Genomic DNA, 19,521 nt, shown 5'->3' on the forward strand with positions numbered 1-19,521 from the left:
ACATTTTTAAAAAAGACTGCTTATGATGTGAGTAATGGGCAGTTAAAAAAAATAGACATTGCTGATTTCTGCTTGACAAGAAAACTTGCAACAACAGTCGTTAAATGTTAACAGGGAAAATTCAATCACCTTCATTGGAATGACGAACAACCATTCATTCTGTAACTTGATTTAATCTGAATCTGATATACAGTCAAGGCAACACACTGTTGGCAATAGAGCTGATATTAAACTGGCAGGATTTAGTAAGCTAAAGGGCCACAGTGATTATCAACATTACGTATATACAACATAGTCGTATCGACACTGTACAAGTCCCACTGAAAGCTGGGAGAGCAACACTGTACAAAGTGTTTCAGGCCTGGGTCCGCCTCAGAAGCATTTCCCTGTCGAACTTTTTATAATTAAACGATGAATATGTGGTGGTTTATAAATAATTGAAACAAGCAAAAATACTTATTGAAATCAACCCAGGCCTGTTTTATCTCTTCATGGGAATGAATACTTGTAGTTCTTTAACAACAATTCACAGGTTGTAAACATCGTATTCAAGTAAAAAAACAGTATGTGCAGTGGAACTCATGACCCCTCACGGGAGAGCAGTCACCAGCATTAGATTCAAAACAAGCGTGTCTCGAATCTTTCAATCGGGATTTAAGATAAAGGAACAAAAAATGGTTTAGAGTTTTAAACTTCCCTTCTCAGAGATGGAGCAATAGTAAAATGTGGTCCTTCCGAAATCTGCGTCCAACCTCAAATTTAACAGGGTCAAGTTCCCTGGATTCATGATAGGAAAAACAAATTAGTTTAATACAAGATAAATTATAATTCATTTAAAATCATCTATATCACAGGTAATATACTGTATAATTGGAAAAAGTGTTCAAATGTACTTTGTGGCTAAGTCACAGGCTTGTAACTCAAGTATTTTCTGGACAGCCACTAACTAGCCACGGAAGTGGTCACGTCGTGAGTTAGACATCAGATTGACAGATTTGGATCAGTTACCAAAGACGTGATGTTGGCATCTGTTGCTACTCTTGGTCCTTTAAGCAGCATCAACTGCATTAGTTTCTCCAAAATAAAAGTCAAATGTGCCTTTATCTAGCCCACTTGCTTGGCTAGTATAAGCTAGTGTTGCTTCAGTTATTGCAGTCTGTTATTATCTCTACAGAAATCCTTTCTGTAAAAACACAGGGCTCGTTCTGGTAAGTAATATTCATTGCATTTTGGTACACAGGCACAAATGGCACCAACGTTTAACAATGTAAAAAAAAAAGAAAAAGTAGTTCCTTTGTTAAGGTGTTTATGGGGAACTAGTCTAGTGAACAGAATTAAACCTTTTTGAGCAATGAATGTTCCTGGATCTAGTTTGCAGCAAAGTGTCTCTTTGCACACTGAATGTTTTGAGGTTGTAGATCTGTCTAGCAAGACTTTTCTCCTGAGGTCCACCATGATGGCCGGTACAAAATATTTTTCGTGATGCTTCTGTTAAACAACTGCACTTAAAACATGAAAAGAAGAAAATGAGAAATTTCATTTTTAGAGATTATAACCAGTTCAAAGTTGAATTCATCCTGTCAAGATAATTCAGTCTTTGTGCCAGTTTGTGTCGCTCCGGATCAAAGGTGGTGATTTGGAGTCAGACTCAACAGTAACAAGGCCACAAAACTGTGGGTATAAATTATGTAATCTCATCTTATTGGCTATACACTCACTGCTTGATGCATGCATTATTATAATGCAACACGTCATGTGACTGTAGGTTTGGCTGAGAGAAAAAAGAAAGAACATGTGCATTAAGCTGCAGCAGTGCTCATCAGTGCAGTTTCTCTTTCATTTCATGTGAAGTTGTTCCTCCTTTTCTAACCAGTTAGGCTGTTTCCTTTATTTAGTTTTAACTTAGTTTTATTATATTGAGTTTCTCAGTCATGTGCTTTCTCAGCCATATTAGTGTAACACTTGGATTGAGTCAAAGCCAATTGATTCTTTCAGGGGCATTGATTTCTACATTCACGGTAAATACGTGGTTTAATCTGTATAACTGATTAATATTTATCAACTGATTGGACAGAGGCATGTCATGATTGTTTATGATACTGAAGCAGACTCTTACCATTTCCAACTAGTCAAAATCAAGTTAGCGATCTTGGCCTGAGAAGTAAACTGATTGAAGGTTTCACACAGCAGACTGTGTGTAGTCAAAAAAGTAACATCAAACAAATGAAAGGCCTGAAGCCTAAATGACTGTTGCATTGAGATGCCTCCTTCTTAAACATGGAATCAGACCGATCAAGTGGCCTTCACATTCATGCACACGGTCCATTCCTGGCAGCAAACACTGTTCAGATAAGTTGGTCTTACAGATGGACTGGAGAGTGTGATCTCTGTCCTGACCGCAGCGTGGGACTCCCTCACGTTGGATTAGACGAGCATCTCTGGAGGAGGAGGGCGTGGCAGGTGTCGCACACTCTGACTGGTTTCGGTGAGGCGGGCAGAGGAAGCTCATTGTCAGAGCAACTGTTACAGAAAATCTCCCCACAGTTCCTACAATGGTGCTGGACACAGTGCATCAATGTTATTGGTTAGTGTTGGGATTTCAAATAGAAATGAGCTGTTAACCAAAATTGTTGTCATTTATTTTTTTCTATCACTCAAGTCCTGTATTTTAATTAATAATTCGTTACAAATTAGCATGTTGGCCCACCTCCCACAAATCCACACTCATCCCAGGGGAGTGGTGCTCGAACGTCACAACATTCATAACACTTGTAAACTTTTACATGCATTATGCTTACATCATTTATTCTGTTAATTTTCTTGGTAATAGACAATTACAAAAAAGATTTTGCTTTCGCTTGTTGTGCTTATTCAGATTTCCAATTGTCACAATTAATTATTTCAATCCATTTGAGGTTACAGACTGAGAAGTCCTACAGAGATCAGTAAACCCTGTTGATTTCCCCAGGTAACTAGAATTACCACCTTGTGGTTGTCTGCATCAACTAACCAGTCAAGTGGCAGTTTACATCCATATCCAGACGCGTGCAATATACTGTATGTAGTGAAGCCTACTAAGGTACTAAGTGTATTTCTGTTAAAGCAGGCCTATGAACTGTTAAGTTTATGCCAAAAACTTGTCTGTTAGGCCACAGTGAGCTTGATATTTTACCTTTTACCACCAAATCCTGATCATATTTAAGTCTGAGTGAACCTGGAGGGATTCTCTCAGGTGCTCTGGGTATTGCATTCATGAGAGTTGGTGAGACGGACAAACCAACCAAAAACATAACGCCTCCACTATGCCTGTTGTGACATAAAAACAGGAAAAACTTTCAAACTGTATCAGCTAACTTGGGTTTCTAGCCATAGTCGTGACTGTTTTGGAATGTGGAAATTAAGATTTGTAAGAACTGACCTTTCGCCTCGAGATGGAAAACTCCTTCTCACAAAGTTTGCAGTGGCTGGCGTCCTTGTCCTTCAACCAAACCTGGCCCCCCTGAAACAACAACAGGCATCAGGTGGCAACATATCCTACTCCACTGAAGATCTTTGAATAATATCTCATCAAACTCAAGAGTTTGCTGAGGGAGAAGGTTTAGATTCATTATACTACTTTTTGTGATGCTTTACCTGAAGAGCTTTGTTTGCCTCCTTGATGTCCTCAATCTTCAGTTTTGATCTGATGACAAAGAAGAGAACAGGTCACAGGTGCAGGTTTCAAAGCCTGTGATGGTTTTCTCAAAAACTGTGAACTCTACTAGTTTGCATGCATGTAAAATACCCATATATGTGATTTGTGGAAGAACTTAAGATAAAACAGATTTTCTTTAGCTGAATGAAAATAACTTTACTATTGTTAAAATACATGTTCTTAAAGGGCTGATTTTTAACATTGAATTGAGCAGAGAGCATACAGAACATACTCGCTGAGTTTGGAGCCTAATTCCTCAAGGGCTTGTTCTTGGTCTTCACAGATGGTCTTCAGCTGCATGTTTTCATCCTGGAGACGATGGAACTCCTGGCAAAAATAATACAGACACAAACAACAGAAGACATGCATCACATACTGTGCAGGACAATATTATAAACTTATGTGTTTCTCTCTCGCTCTCTCATTTACCTTTTTTAGTCCGTTGATCTGCAGCGCTTCTGTGCTGAGCTGATTCACCGTCTCTCTCTCTCTGTGCAGATCGTTTTGTAACGTCTGTCTCCACTCCCTTTCTATCTTTAGGTCTGTCTCCAGCTGCTGGCTACAGGAGCAACACAAACATACAAATGCAACACCAAAAACAAGAGTATGGATGGCAAACAGACAGAGGACAGAGACAGAGAAGGGTGATACAGAGGAACAGATTATTTTAGAGCACAGATTTATATTTGTATTAAATGTTTGTCTTGTTTTGTCAAATCACAATCCACTGTGTAAAGGGAAGTCTCCTGATTTAACACACATTTGTTAAGGGAGATGTGAAATTCTTAAAACAGTTTTAAGTGTGATTTACTGGTTGAGGAATTAGTGCCATGGTGAGAGATAAACACCAACAGCTCAGTACACAGGTTGTCTAGATGTCAAGAGTTGATGGGTGTGTGTGCATGATTCTACCAGTAAGTCTTTGGAGGTGTTTTTCTTACAGTTGCCGTTCTCTGTTTTCGATCTGCCGCTGCAGGCTCTCCGCCTTGTTGGCAAAGTCCAGCTTGAAGCGTCTGGTTCCCTCCTCGGCCGACGTGCGATGCCTCTCTGCCTCCTGTAATCTGCACCATTATAACCAGGGACAAACTCAGGACCAAGGAAAGAAAAAACTGGAGGAGGGTGTAGGGGGTGAAGGAGTGATGGCTGAGGGTGAATGAAGGAGATTGGGGACGTTGTAATTTGCACTGTTACAACACCAGGGTGAAATTTTATAGTGCATGGGTGAGAGGTGACACAAAGGGGTGAGGAGTCAAAACTAAACACACGTGATGAAAACAATGGAAACCGCTTCAAAGCAACTGAATAGATGAAAAACAAAGAGAATATCTAACCGAAGCAGCTTCTTAGAGCACTCAGGGATATGGGATCTTTGACACAATGATACTTCAATCACAATCACAGCATTTTGATTTTGAAAATCATGCCAATTTCATTGTCTTTCATCCAATATTGAAAAAGAAGGAACTTCAATTCATGGCATTCTTTTGGACGATATGTTTAACTTCAGATCTTAAAGATCCACTAGGAACATGGCAAAAAAAACCTTAAACCACACCAATTTTCAAAACATCTAACTTTATTTGTCAAGTTGGTAAAAGACAGTCGTTGTGAGTTTTCAACAGCTGTACAGAGTTTTTATTCTTCTACAAACTGAGAGGAGTTGCAGTACTATGAACATTGGAGTAAGAATAGAATGAGTACTTCCTGCTATATCACAAAAGTCAGTAAATATTTCAAGACGAGACACAACAACACATTCAGGTTCCCTTTGACAGAAGCTCCAGCGGTTTACAGTTTGGTAACTAACTTTCCACTGGGCTGAACTTTCTGCAGATACAAAGCACATGAATTGAGCTAAAGCTGCTGGTTCCACTGAGCATCTACAAAACCCAACTCAACCTTAAAACTATTTTCAGTTTAGGTGAATCTTCAGCGGGACGAAGAGCAAGAAGGAGACAGGCTGTGTCTGAGATCTCCCACTTTTATTTACCCTGTGCCATTTTATTTAAATGTTGAGTGAAAGGTACATTCGCTCTGAGTACTGCCAGATTATTTGCTTGTTTAATCTTAAAAGTCTTAAATGCCATTGTTATGATCTAAAATGTTACACACAAGTAATGACATATATTGAGATAAAGGGAGTATTGAGTGAGTGAGAGAGTGAATGAGTCAGGGACTGATTTCAGACACAGCGAGGGTCATCACAGCCAGTCAGGAGCAGGTCAGGAGGTCGAGCACATGCAGAGCAAACCAACAGCAAAATAAATGTAGGAGGTGGCACAAGCACACTCCCGTCTGACTACACACATCTGGACTGAACGCCCACTGACTGACTGTGAGGACATGCACGCAGTTGTAGAAAGACTTCACTCGAGCTACTAGCTGAACAGCGTCAGCTGCAATAAGGTAGAAACAAATGGCCGCGTCTGATAGACAGCAAAGCGCAGACGTAGTTACTCTAGTAGGTAATATCTGCAGAGCCAATATGGATGCCCCAATAGGACCATAGGAAACTTATTAGGAAGAAAGGAAAACACATGTACACTCGTGCATTAAAGCAAGAAAATGGAGCACCTAATGTGTAAGACCCTCCACAATAACTTTTGAACAGTCCCTACTGTAAATACGACTGTGACTAAACTCTGTCAACCAGTAGCTGTGAGGCTTGCCTGATAAAACCACTCAGTAGTTGTGATACGAGCTCAACGTGAACAACAATGATGCCTCTTTAATAACAATTCAGAGCCCAAACAGTCAATTTTCTTACTGTTAGTGATACTGCATATAAACTGACAACTGGAGGAAAGCCTAGCATGTGTATGTATGTGTGTGCATGCCTGAGCACAAGAGTGAATAGATAAAGTAGCATGATTCATTTAAAATGTTTGGGTCAGTTTCTATTAATGTAAAAACTGAGGTAATAACCAGACAGTTCTCTGACCTTGCGGAAAGACTGACGGAGTATATCCTCATTTAGCACAAAGCCAACTGCTGGAGTTGTATGAATGCAACTGAACTAAAGATCATGAAACATGTTGCGGTGGCCTTTCAAAGTCCCAGCACCCTGCTGATGGTGATAATGTTTCAATAACTGAAGAACCAAAACAAAGTGTTACAGTTCAATCTTGCTCTGTGGTTGTGCTCAGGCCACAAAACCGTCGGAATATTTTGTGCAAAAAAACAGGAATGTCCCTTTCTCTGAGTTAAGTCCATTTATTAATTAAGTCGTCAGTAATCATGTGTGTGCATGTCTGTCCTCAGAAGGAGATGTCCTTGACTAGCTTGTACTGGTGCTCCGTGTCTGTGCTGGCACACTTAACAAATGACATAGCAAGCGTTCTGGTCTGACTGAGAAGGTCCTTATCACTGCACAGAGGAGCAGGGATCAAATCAGGAGAAGAAATGAAACAAGGAAGTTTCAAGGGAGCAAAATGGAAGGATGATTGGATGTATGGTATAAAAGAGGCAAACGGAAGGGAGGTAAGAAGGTGGAGAAAAAGGAAGGAAGGAAGAAAGGATGTCAATACATCAGTATTTTACGTGGCCCCGGTTACACTAAACACTTGTAAATGAAAGGCATTAAAAGACCAAGATCTGATTTCAGGCTGCCAGGTTCAGTCGGTGATGAGATTTCCAAAGTCTGGATATATTTCCTCTTATGGTACGTGTGTGAATGGTGATTAGAGGCGGGGAGGAGACGCAGAGAAAGGTGATGTGGTCATATAAATGAATACAACTACAGCAAAAGTTTCAGGTGAAATGTGCAAAGAGCAGCTATACCATGAACATGAGACTAGTGTGGTCTAGGGGGGGATTTAGTTCTCATTAGATGGCATGAGTTGATTTTAACCTGATCAGAACATATTTAACATTATCAGACATTTCAGCTAATACAACAAAGTGTAACCAGGGACTCTGCACTACCACCCTACATAAACTGTTAAAGCAGCAAAAAACATTCACAACCAATCACAAAGAGGAATGGAACAGATTTAAACCAATGGGAGAGGGGAGGGGAGGGATTGACCATGTTGACTGTTGGTGAGGAGGGATCACAAAGTATCACTCACACACAGAGAACTGAGCATGCATGAAAACATCTGCAGTGCGTCGGATCGGACAAGATGAATGAAGGACAGCGGGGATCCCACAATGAAAGTGCTCAGCAAATCCTGACAGATCTCACCTCGTGATCTATGTGGTAAGTCGGTGACTGCCTAACAACAGCTTCATTCATTAGTAGGCAGGGTGACAACTGCTGGGTGAAATAGCTCACCTGCTCTTTTTTAAGGTTAATGTTTCATTTCAAAGATGTAATGATGTAAGTGAGGGTGGTCTTTTTTTCAGGCACCCACAAACCCAACATTGTTACAGACTTCAAGCTTATTGTTGGTAAGTGATAAAACTTAAAAACCACTGTATCTCAAATTTTGGAAAGATAAAGCAAAAGACTTTTGTTCTTGTTTGTTGTCTTGACATCTTGTTGATATATATATAATTTTGTGTTAAGGTGTTAAAGTCAATGTTACAAAAGTTGTCCAGGTTGTCAAACTTTGCCAGAGGGGCATTGTGTATTTTCAGGTAAATCAAAGAAAGTCTGCTGTTTAAAGATTCTAACGTGGTTTAGACAGCTGAATGTACTGAGGAGACAAGTGGGACAGAGTGAACTCCCTGTTTCGATTAGTGTGTGTGTTTTACGGGCAGTGTGTCTCACCTTTGCTCCAGCTGCTTCATGGTGGCAGTGATCTGATTGGTCTTTTCCTCCAAGCGACTGATCACATCGTTCTTTTTCTTCATCTCCTCATCTGACGACTAAGAAAAGAGTGTTGTTATTAATGTAGTAAGTAATGAAAACAATAGTTCTACCTCTTCATTTATCCTACAGGTGATGTAGAGATGAGCGTGTGTCGGTGTACCTGTACCTGCATCTTCTGGTACATCTCTACATTGATGGCCTTGACATCATCCAGTTGATGTCTCAGGCCAATCAGTGTGTCCTGTTAATCAAAAACAAAAGGCTTGACCTGTTGTGGACCAGTAACGGCTGACCTGTTCACACTGTCATACGAATGCCTCTTGTTTCCTACAGCAGACCGTATCACTTTCTGTGATTCATGTTTCATTCATTTAGCAACACATAACACAACTATACCCACTGATAAAGACTTGGACATTATTTCCCAGTCCGACAGCTGAAAATACCACTCGATAATTGTTATTATGATCCCAGCAGCTTCCCTAAAAAAGTTATGATGAAGCCACCATGGAAGCGACTGTATGTCACAGCTGGACTACAAATGTCAGCTGGGGTTGTTTAAGTTCACAGGTTGGTGGCAAGAGGCCTGACACTGGCAGCGCTGCCAGAGAGACGGGCACAAGAGCCTGTGTGTTATCACTGCACCATGTGAGCAAGTACAGGGTGGTGCTATATATTCGGACTGTGCCCCCAAAGGACTTTTTCTTGGGATCTTCATCCTTAAATGTTTGGGTCAAAATATATCCTTAAAGATGACTGCTGTCACTGAAGAGGGAGTAAAGTCAAACCTGTTTTTCGTGAATATCTTTCTCCAGGAGTTTCATGGCCAGCTCCATTTCCTGTTTCATTGACACCTGGACTACCAACTCGTTCTCCACATCCTAAAAAATAAACCAAATATATTTAAATGATGAGTTGTTCCTCAGTCAGCATGTGTAGCACACATTTCTCATACACAAGCAGCTGTAGTGTGACCTGTCTGAGCTGACACTCCTCCTTCAGCTGTTTCCGAGCCTCATTGTACATCTCATCCAAACCCTGACGAGACTGTTTGTATGTGTCTCTCTCCACCGACACATCACCATGCGCTACCTAGAAAAACAACATGTCAGTATCATCATGCATCGGTCTTGTCAGAGGGTTGTCTAAACTGGTTCTGATTTACATCTGTCTGTGTGTGTGTTTGTGTGTGTGTGTGTGTACCTCTAAATGTTGTTGTGCCTTCAGCACAATGAGGCTGTTTTCACTCCTCAGCTGATGGTTCTCTTCCTGCAGTTTAATGATGTTGTTCTTGGCTATGGCTAACTGCACACATACATGAAGAAATGTACAGTGAGAATGAATCAGATCATTAATTATGACACGAACAGCAGTTGAACCCAAATTATACAGCAATGAAGTAAAGATGTATGGCACAAAACAAAAGGACAGTTTTTGTCCTGTAAACAAGCACACTTAATCATATTAAATAACGACATATTTTATAGCGTTCTCTTTCATCTTTGCTCTAATGGACAGATATTTTAAGTGTGAGTCTCACCTCCTCTATGAGTTTAGAGTTGGATTTTTCCAGAGAATCGACTCTGCCCTGGAGACCATGGACTGTGGAGCTAAGATTATAAATACAAAAAAGCAAACAAAAAAAACATACAGATAATTTATAATTTTTTAAATTGCAGTCTTACAGAATTTATTGTGCAATCATTTATATAGTATTTGTGGTACAATTAACAGCTAGGGCATTAAAATTATGAACATGAAACCGTTCATTCCTCTGATTATATACTGTTCCGTGGAAAACAACTTTAAAGCTGTTATCATGTTTATGAGGCAGGTCCACACCACCGGGGAAATCTTGCAGGCAGGTCTGTTTCCAATAAAGAAAAACAAACCAACAAATGTCTTACTTGAGTTGTCGGTTCAGTTCCTCAACATAGTTCTTCTGATCCAAGATGGATGCAATCTGGCTATTCCTGTTGCCATGGAAACAGACATAAAATAGAGGTCTGCGTCAAATTTATGGGGAGACACAGATTAAATAAAGTGGAGAGACAATGACAGATCTTACCTCTCTTCACTCCTGTAATCATCGATGTCGTTTTTCAAGTACATGGAGAAATCGATCACCCCGACCTTAAAGAAAATAGAAAATAAAAAACTGAGTAAAATCACTACTACTGCTTAAGTGAAATGAGTCATTATTTCTGGAGCTGTTGTAACCCACCCCCACAACTTAAAAAATAGGTATGTTTACAGTTATCTGAGGAATTTAAAGTAACAAAACCCATTTTCACTATAAATATGTAATTAGCCACTATTAAGTGCCAATACTAGTATATCTGCATTGGCTTATAAAAGTAATTTTTCAAGATAGTGTCAATGTATATTTTTAGTTTTTTTTGTTGAATGGTTGTTTCAGAAAAGAGGTCACCTGAGAGTCCAGGTCCTCGCCTTTGACACACAGGTTGGCGTCGATGACGTTCAGACCCACCAGCAGGCCCACAATCACCGCGCCCTCCTCCTCAAGCATCAGCGCTGAATTCTCATAGAAATCACTGTGGAAGAAGATACACAAGGTTATAATGAATACACAGATTCTGTAACTAAAGCTTGTTCTCAAAATGTATTTCCAACAAAACAGAAAACATCTTGATTGTGTGTGTGCATGTGCGTGCGTACGTACCTGAGCAGGTCTTTTCTGGTGATGAGGAGTCGTAGATAGTCAGCCAACCGTTTCTGCATTAGCGCCAGACGCAACCACGCCCTGGCCCGGCCTAAAGGAGTCCTGGACAGCGTGCACACACACACTGTTAGATTATATCTAAGGAGGGTCTAACCCCTTAGACTGGTGGTGCTGGGACATGATTAGGTCTTTCCTTTCTTTGTTGTTCCTGACTCCTGTAACCTGAACAACATCCATCCTTATCTATACCACTTTATCCTGTGAGGGTCATCCTGTACAAGTCAGCAACGTATCACATCTGCATGTCTCTGGACTGTGTCCCTGGTTGGTTTGAACTGGGATGCGAACCAACACAACGTCTGTGCAGCCCCCTGTACAACATATTCATTTCATTTCAAAATAACCTAATTATATTAGTTTTATGTATCTCCTGTTGTGCGGGCCCATCTTATTATATGTTCAGTCTTCCACCCTTACTCTCTACCCCATCTTTTATTTGATACGGCCAAATGACTGTAAATCTTTTATTTCATATCATTATTCAAACAGAAAAACTGCACGTACAGGCACAGTCTGCACTATCATGTCACTAACATTTGGGTCCATACTCGTTACAAAAAAAACGTTGCTCTGCTACACGTGTTGGTCTGACTCAGCACCAGTCAAGGAAACCGACTCAGTTTTCCATCTAAAACAACACAACTGTTCCCTTTTTTGCTCGATCAGACGAGACCTGAATATTACTCACTTGATTCTCTGCCTGGAATCTCTGTAGTGACTAATGACCGAATAACAAAGTAAAGCATGATATGCAAATCATGCACACGAAGAGCCTGGGCAAGAGTCTGTTTACTACAGACACTAGAGGACAAAACTTGAATATTAATGTAAGTTGCACCAGTAAGGGTTTGTGATGTTGCTTTGTTGACATTGGAAACTGTCAACAAAGCTATTGTGTTCTTGTAAGTCATAGTCACAGCTGTAGTAAGTTATTCTAGCTCACAAGTGGTAGATATCGGTCTGCACATGTAATTGATATCCATTTTAAAAGGTGTTTATCGCCCAAAACTGACAATATTAGAGCCAGACCGATATATATCAGTTGGCCAATAATATCGGCCAATATGAGCTTTTCACAGATCTATCAGTATCAGAGCTTTTGTTTACCAATATGAAATCCTTTATTGTTGTAGTGTTCTATTTTTACATTTTACGTAAAATAAATTATATTTATTTTCTTAATTCAAGTTCTATATGTTTGGTTATATTTGTGTTTTTATGATAAAGTTTACGGTTAAACTAAAATATCAGGCCTCAATTACATTTCTTTGTCATAAAGTTTTGATGACGGCATCTTGGGAATCACTGACGGATTAAAATATATATATATATTTAAATATATCGGCCTATGCATCTGTATCGGAAATCTTGTACTCCCTAATATCGATATTGGCCATCGGCCCCCATAAATCTATATCGGTTGGGCTCTAGACAGTATAATGACTCATTTCAAAAAGACACTGACTTTGCTGGTCACCTCAAAAAAAGACTAAGGGGAAATGTGAAGCAGCAGGGAGAGGAAAGGTGAAGTGAAAGTAAATCACACTCAGGTACTTTCCTGATCCGGTTCTCATGTTACTCGTGCATGTGAGTACGTGCAGTTTGTTTTGGCTCATGTTCTTCCACCACAATGTTGTAAATGAGAACACGCGTGTAGAGAAGTATTCCTTACTTAAGCCCCGGCAGGTCTCGTACAGAGGCTGAAATCTCTGCTGCTTCAGGACACAGTTTCTCCACCAGCTCCAGAGGACCCCACAGGGACTTGTTAAAGCCCAGAAAGGATTTCTTCACTGGAGAGACAAGAGACACACAGGAAGAGAGTCAGATGGACACCTGAGGAAGGCACATCCACACACATTTCTGCTGCTTAGACGTGAAATATTGATATCAATTACAGACATAAACACACTAACATATCACCTACAACTGACACCATTTAAAAGAGGCTCCATCCTTCTCACCTCTGAGGCCATGTTTGAGACAGTGCTCCATGACGACAAAAAACTGCTGTAGGGGCGGGTAGTCGGAGTCCAGTGTGCGTCCGAAGCTCAGGGCTGACTCAATCAGGCCTTTAATGCTCAGCTTGGCCATGTTGAGCAGGTTGGCTCGCTCCATGGCCATCGGGTCTCGCAGGGCTTCAGGACAAAAACCAAACATATGCACTTCAATTAAAATACATGGATAATACTCAGGATTCAAGGGACGGTAACACAATCTAAATATTTCTTTGAATCATTGTTATTTATGCGTGGTATTAAAGTTTTTATTATTATACTGAATGTGAGTATGTTTGTTATGGAACAGAACAAGTGAGAGGCTAAAGTGAATATCTTACAACTGGTCATTGTCAGAAACTTGTTTACAGTTGCAATGCAAGTGCAGTGAAGGCAAAATCCATCCTGCACATCAACGCACATTTACATTTCTGTGTCGCATCAGTGCAGTCACACAGAGCAACAGATCAGAATGTATATTAGAAAACCTGTGAACAAAATAAAATCACCTTTTCAAAGCTTGATATTAATTAGCCAACAAATAACAAATTCAACACTCAGTGCCTACATTTTTGGAATATTTCTAGTCATTTGTCTTGCTTGCTACTTTTGAGAGAACATGATTACGTGCCTGACAGCAGCAAATCCATTGTGTCAATACTGCAGTCATAAATTGCTTTTGAACAGACAAAAGAAAATGTAAATAAATGAAAAAGAAAAGACAACGGTCTTCTGCAGCCCGCTAGTCCATCCACATGGGTGTTTATTTGTTTTTTCTAGACTTCCTGACCTCTGTTTTTAGACCTCTTCTCTGGACTGTGTGTAGACAAATTGGGTTTGACTGAAAGCTGTAGCCCTTGTGACTTGTTACTGTTATTAATATTTATACTTGGAGTTTGGGACATCACTTGTTTCCACCACTGTTCCATCCATTTTCAACCTAAGTCCGACCAGATCTAATCAGCCAGAGCAATTAAAGAAACACAGCTGTGTGGGTGTGCAGAGGCTTCAACACCCCTGTTATAGAAAATCTCCAGGGCCAGAGATTGTGACTGTGATACCGAGAGGAAAGGATTTTTAAATGTTCTCCATGTGGAGCTTCGGGTTAATGTATAGCCAAACAGCACCAAAAATTGTCAGGACAGAATGATGTTTCCTAGCAATGTGGAAGAGCTTTAATTGCCCCTGCAGTTCAGCCTGGAGGAAGCTGACAAGTCAACAGAGGATTTCTTGGTAAGTGCATGACTGTCGGGTGTCCGAGGGCAATGGGCCCTTGAGGGGGAATAAAACATAGTAACCCTTTCACAACCGGCATCTTCATGCAACCCTCAAGATGACTCTGTGATCTCAGATTTGATGTAATTCAATTACTGTTTCTGTTAAAAGCACAGTGTTCCCCTACAGCAGGCCTTGTTATCATGTTACTTTACATTCAATTGATCCAAATGAGTTTCACATACGGAGGTCCGTAAGTAGATTTTAAATTTGGGACAAAGAGACCACGTGGAAAAGAATCCGTACGTCTGGATTATCAGATATCCTGACTTTAGGGCTTGGAATCAGTCGCAGCAGAGAAACTTACACTGTTCGTCAGAACAACAGTACGAAATATAACGAGGCAAATGATCTAAATAGGTTGGCCACTAAAGTTAAGTCAATGAGGAGATTTATTGTCCTGTCAAAATGATTCACTATGTAATTCTGTGATGTGCATGTGAAAGCAGGCAGAAAGTAAACATGTTTATGAGGTAGGGGGATGCTAGCTGATGGGGAAAGTGCTTACAGATGCACAGATACCGCCTTTGAGGAATTATCAATAAATTCAAAAACACACAGCTAACAGCACAGCTACACCGGGAGAAAGGGCAAGGTTAACTGTTTTCCAGCCATCATTTTGCATCTGTTCGGCATGTGATGCGTCTGGCAGTACACACACACACACACACACACACACACACACACACACACACACACCGGAGCTAACGGATGAGGGTGGACCATCACAGCATGAGAGCAGAGCTGATCCATAGAAGAAGAATCAATGGGCCACACGCAGACAGTGGTGAGGTAATGTCAGACATCGAGAGGAGACAGAAGCAGGGTTGTCCCTCTGTCCACCGCCACCAGCTGTGACTGTGACTGTGCTCCAGTTGTCAGCGGACTGATCAGTTGTCCCTGAACACCTCGGGGAGGCTAACTGATAAGACAATCAGTCACAGGGGCTCGTCAGACCCGCTACCATTAACCAGACCACCTCCGCGACCACACTCGTACCTTGGGCGGTCCATTCCCCGGGCAGAGACGCCCTGTGCTCCGACACTTTGGGCAGGACGTGAATGCTCCCCGAAATGGTCTCGGATGCTTTCCTGGCCAGAGCGAAGATGGGAGCCTGCCATCGCCCGTCGGCTCCTCCTGCTGCCCTCGCGGCGCCGCTACTGTTCGCCCTGTCGCCAGCAGCAGCCTTCTCTTCCTGCAGCCTCAGAATGCCGAACACCTGAGCCTTCTCCTTGCTGCCGTCGGCTTCCGACAGAGCCAGGTCGTGCTCTGCGGGCGATGCCATGTTCGAGTGCCGCCCGGAGCGACAGGAGCTGGCGGCGCGAACACGCGACCGATGTGGGCGGTTTGCTAACCGTCGGCGGGCCGCGCTGGGTGAACAGTTCACTCGGCGGCGACCATTGTGACAACCGTAGCGTTAATGTACCTGCGATAGCACGGAGCAGGGCGGTGACAGGTCTCGGTAGTCGGTCACAGACCAACCGTCGGAACAGTCGCGGGCTGCAGACGTAGTAGTCGGGCTACATGGTGAGCGTTGGCACCGGCAGAGCGGAACACCGCCGCTCGGTAATCGAGTCTTCTCTGTACATGGTGGTGCGGCCGAGTTCTGTTTACAGCCCGTAGATTTCACCGACAGCCGCTTCCCGACGGTCCCGCTGCGCCCTCCGGAGGGGCGGTGTCTACGGGCTCACGAGACACACAAAAGGCAGCACTACGTCATGAGTCCAGTTGCGGCCGGGTCGTGGATCTGCTGCCCCCTGCTGCCGGAAGACAGAACTGCACGGTTGCTCACCACGACAACTCAGGGAAACCTTTTTTTCCTTTTCTCCTCTCCTTCACTGTCGTGTGACAGTCAGTTATTGTGTTATGAGGATATAACGTAAAAGGCATAACCTCATGAAACAAGTACCCAATTGAGCATTCACGCACATTTTGAGAAACACATCTGATGTTCCAGGTTGTTGCATCACCATGTAACAAATAGTATAATTCATTCAAAATGGCAATTTTCAACCTACCTTGGCTGTAGGCCAGCCGCTCCATGCTCTCACTGTGAGTGATCCCCCATCGGTGAAGACTCTGAGGGGAGTACATGATAGGTTGGACTCTCTGGAGATAGGTGAGTAGATCCAGTAGACCTCTGTGGCCTAAAGTGGCCTGCACCTGTCTGGTTTTCACTGAACTGGTGTGATACAGTCAGGTTTCCTTGGATTTTGGGTCCCAGATATGTTGCGTTCCAAGTCTGTTATGGTTTAGCCAGTTTCCGGATCAGCTGGGCTTCTGCTGAGCTGAAAGGGGATGTCTGGAATGGAACAGACAGTGCAGACAGTAAAGACACACACCGTGAGTAAACCACGGTATACAGTTTACAAAGGCATCTGGCATACAAGCTATTCTCTTTTGCAGCAAAATAAGGGTAACTTCAAGGATAACTATGACACTACATCTAACATTTGTGGCCAGACACAAACCATGGATGCTGTACAGTACAGTCACCCCCAAAACTGACATTTGTTTCACCAAATAGAAGGCATTTTACCTTTCAGCAGCTTATGAGGAATGCATCCAGTGGGCCTCCACCTCGCCATATCATGAATGAAAAAGCCTACAACCACACCAACTGTACAATAATAAATCCGTCATGACAACACGCAGCCAACAAAAACTGTTGCCGCACGGCCCGTACAGTACACTGCATTACTACGCTTTTTTCCTCCTGTGTTTTCTTTTCGACTGCTTCTCTTCGCCTGTTTCATTTATTCTCTCCCTCGCTCTCTAATAGCTCAGAGCTGACCAGAGTCATATGACCGCATTCTTAAAGATCTGTGCACTCCCTTGCTGTTTCGCTACTTAATTCTCTGCAGTCTCTGTCCAATCAGCAGAATACACATAATTCTGGCTGCACATAATTTTTACTCTGGATGAAGACAGTTACAATAAATATGTAAACCCATTTATCATTTTGTGATTCTGCAGGTTTGACTGCCTGTGTTACTTTGATAAATGGGTGTTCATTCTGATTTCACATTAAAAGTATACATGGGTCAAAGGGGTCTTTTCAGTTTCTCTTGGCATCATTTGTCCATCTCTACTCCACCCGTCTATCCAATTTCCTTCTCCACTCCATATCCTCACTGCTGTCCATCATCTCTGAACCACACCTAAACAAACACACTACTCAAAACCACTTCCAGGGTGGTATGTTTGCATCATATGACCACCTTAATCACTGGAGGAGCATGCTCTTTCACAGGATCGACAGCCAGACCGACCAATCACTATTGTTCAGTGGAACCCCTCTCCACCAATAAGGGCGTGATGCTGTTTCCTCATATAGTAGCCAGCCTTGCATTCTGCAGCAGTGCTGGAATGGGAGTGCTGCTATGCTTACAGATTCTGATAGTTATTTATTATTAATCAAAAAAATAAAGCAGGATCATTACAACTTGTGCAGGACATATACTACTGTATATGTAAAGACTGTAATCAGACCAACTCCAGCTTCAATACCATCATCCCGAACGCACTGTAATTATCTAAACATGTACGTTATCATGCAGCTAATGAATCTCACCTCAGCAGCAAGAAGCAGAGTGATGATTTGCGGTTATGCAGCCTGTCAGCAATCAGTAGTCCAAAAAATGATAAGCTTTTTGCTTTGATCCTGTAATGGACTGTCAGATGACTCGGTGAAAACTGGTCAAGATGAGCTTGATAGTGTCCAGTCCAGTCGTGGCAGCTACAGGCAGCTACAGGCAGCTGGACACTCCCAGCTGTTTAATGACAGACACAGATGGTACTATAACTCCCTCAGCAGCTATCTATCTATCCATCTATCCATCTATCTATCTATCTATCTATCTATCCATCTATCCATCTATCTATCTATCTATCTATCTATCTATCTATCTATCTATCCATCTATCTATCTATCTATCTATCATCTATCTATCTATCTATCCATTTTCCATCAATCCATTCATCCATCCACCCTAATCAAGAGATGCTACTACATCAGTATGAGCTTCTGCAGTTCTGAAGCAGAAGCAGAAAGCCGGTACACGCTGTGGAGACATCACCAACAGAAACCACAACCATCACCCCACACAGCACCCAATGACAAGAGAGCAGGGAGACTCAGAGGGGGGGAGGGGTTTGGGTGTAACACAGCAAAGAGAGGAGAAGGGAGAGGAGGGAGGAAGCCGAAAGGTTGTAAATAAAGTGGGGAGAGGAGAGGAGACGATGGTGGGTAGCAAAGGGTTGACAGAGAGGAAATATACACACACAGGAGGAGATCAGGAGAGCACTCATACACAAGTGAATGAAATTAGGGAAGATATGAATGAACACATGATGCACATGTTAGTAAACAGTATTTACTGAAAGCAGAACGCATGAGGAGAATGTTGTTTAGCCTTACAAACCTATCCTTGACAGGGGATTGGACGGAGAAGGAGGAATTTGTTGAGGAAAGAGACTGTGTGTGTGTGTGTGTGTGTGTGTGTGTGTGTGTGTGTGTGTGCGTGCGTCTGGAAGTGAATGACTTTGCAGCTATGAGGATGAAACATTATCACTGCAGCTAAGTAAAGTGCTGTGAGATGAAGCTGAGTCTTCCATTACTTTGCTAGGAGCCAACAGTGTGCAAAGAATGATCAGCAAGATGAAAGACAAAATAGATGCTGTGCACTTGCAGGTATAATCAAAATAAAAATATTTTAGAACCCAATCTATAAATTGTTCACCATGAAGTAGCATTATTTTTAAAAAATGATTTTAACCGTAAAACGAGTTCCTGTTTCATGCTGTAACCAACGTTACTGATGAAAACAGATCAATCATCAATAATCAATTACCACTGATTTTGATGTTTTATTGTTAGTCTGTGTCTTTAAAGGGCGGGTACCAAACTGTGATCAAATAATTGTGAATGGGATAATCGTTCCAGTACATCTGGATCACAGACTGTGGCTTTAATGGACATCAACACATTTCTCTTCTATTTGAATGCAGTGTTGTTGTTGTTGTTGTTTTTAATCAATAGACTAGTAAATAAGATACA

At 41.9% G+C, this 19,521-nt stretch overlaps 1 protein-coding gene across 8 annotated transcripts; it reads right to left on the reverse strand.

Moving 5' to 3' along the window:
* Nucleotides 1-153: 153 nt before the first annotated feature.
* On the reverse strand, nucleotides 154-18,336 carry rufy2 (RUN and FYVE domain containing 2). Of its 8 annotated transcripts, XM_035627422.2 has the most exons (21): nucleotides 18,037-18,336; nucleotides 16,626-16,764; nucleotides 16,481-16,541; nucleotides 13,155-13,328; nucleotides 12,866-12,983; nucleotides 11,134-11,235; nucleotides 10,882-11,005; nucleotides 10,519-10,583; nucleotides 10,358-10,423; nucleotides 9,991-10,060; nucleotides 9,654-9,755; nucleotides 9,426-9,542; nucleotides 9,239-9,331; nucleotides 8,611-8,691; nucleotides 8,409-8,506; nucleotides 4,636-4,755; nucleotides 4,124-4,253; nucleotides 3,927-4,021; nucleotides 3,634-3,682; nucleotides 3,419-3,499; nucleotides 154-2,558 (listed from the first exon to the last, which is right to left on the reverse strand). In XM_035627422.2, the coding sequence occupies exons 3-21, from the start codon at nucleotides 16,503-16,505 to the stop codon at nucleotides 2,415-2,417; spliced, it is 1,854 nt and encodes a 617-aa protein (XP_035483315.1). In that variant the 5' UTR covers nucleotides 16,506-16,541; nucleotides 16,626-16,764; nucleotides 18,037-18,336; the 3' UTR covers nucleotides 154-2,414. The 8 variants fall into 8 exon arrangements, with proteins under 8 accessions (XP_035483315.1, XP_047187680.1, XP_035483312.1 ...); XM_047331724.1 differs by having other exon boundaries at nucleotides 8,617-8,691; nucleotides 16,481-16,764; XM_035627419.2 differs by having other exon boundaries at nucleotides 16,481-16,764.
* Nucleotides 18,337-19,521: the final 1,185 nt, after the last annotated feature.

Source organism: Scophthalmus maximus, chromosome 4 (genome assembly GCF_022379125.1).
Source record: "Scophthalmus maximus strain ysfricsl-2021 chromosome 4, ASM2237912v1, whole genome shotgun sequence".
Lineage (NCBI taxonomy): Eukaryota > Metazoa > Chordata > Actinopteri > Pleuronectiformes > Scophthalmidae > Scophthalmus > Scophthalmus maximus.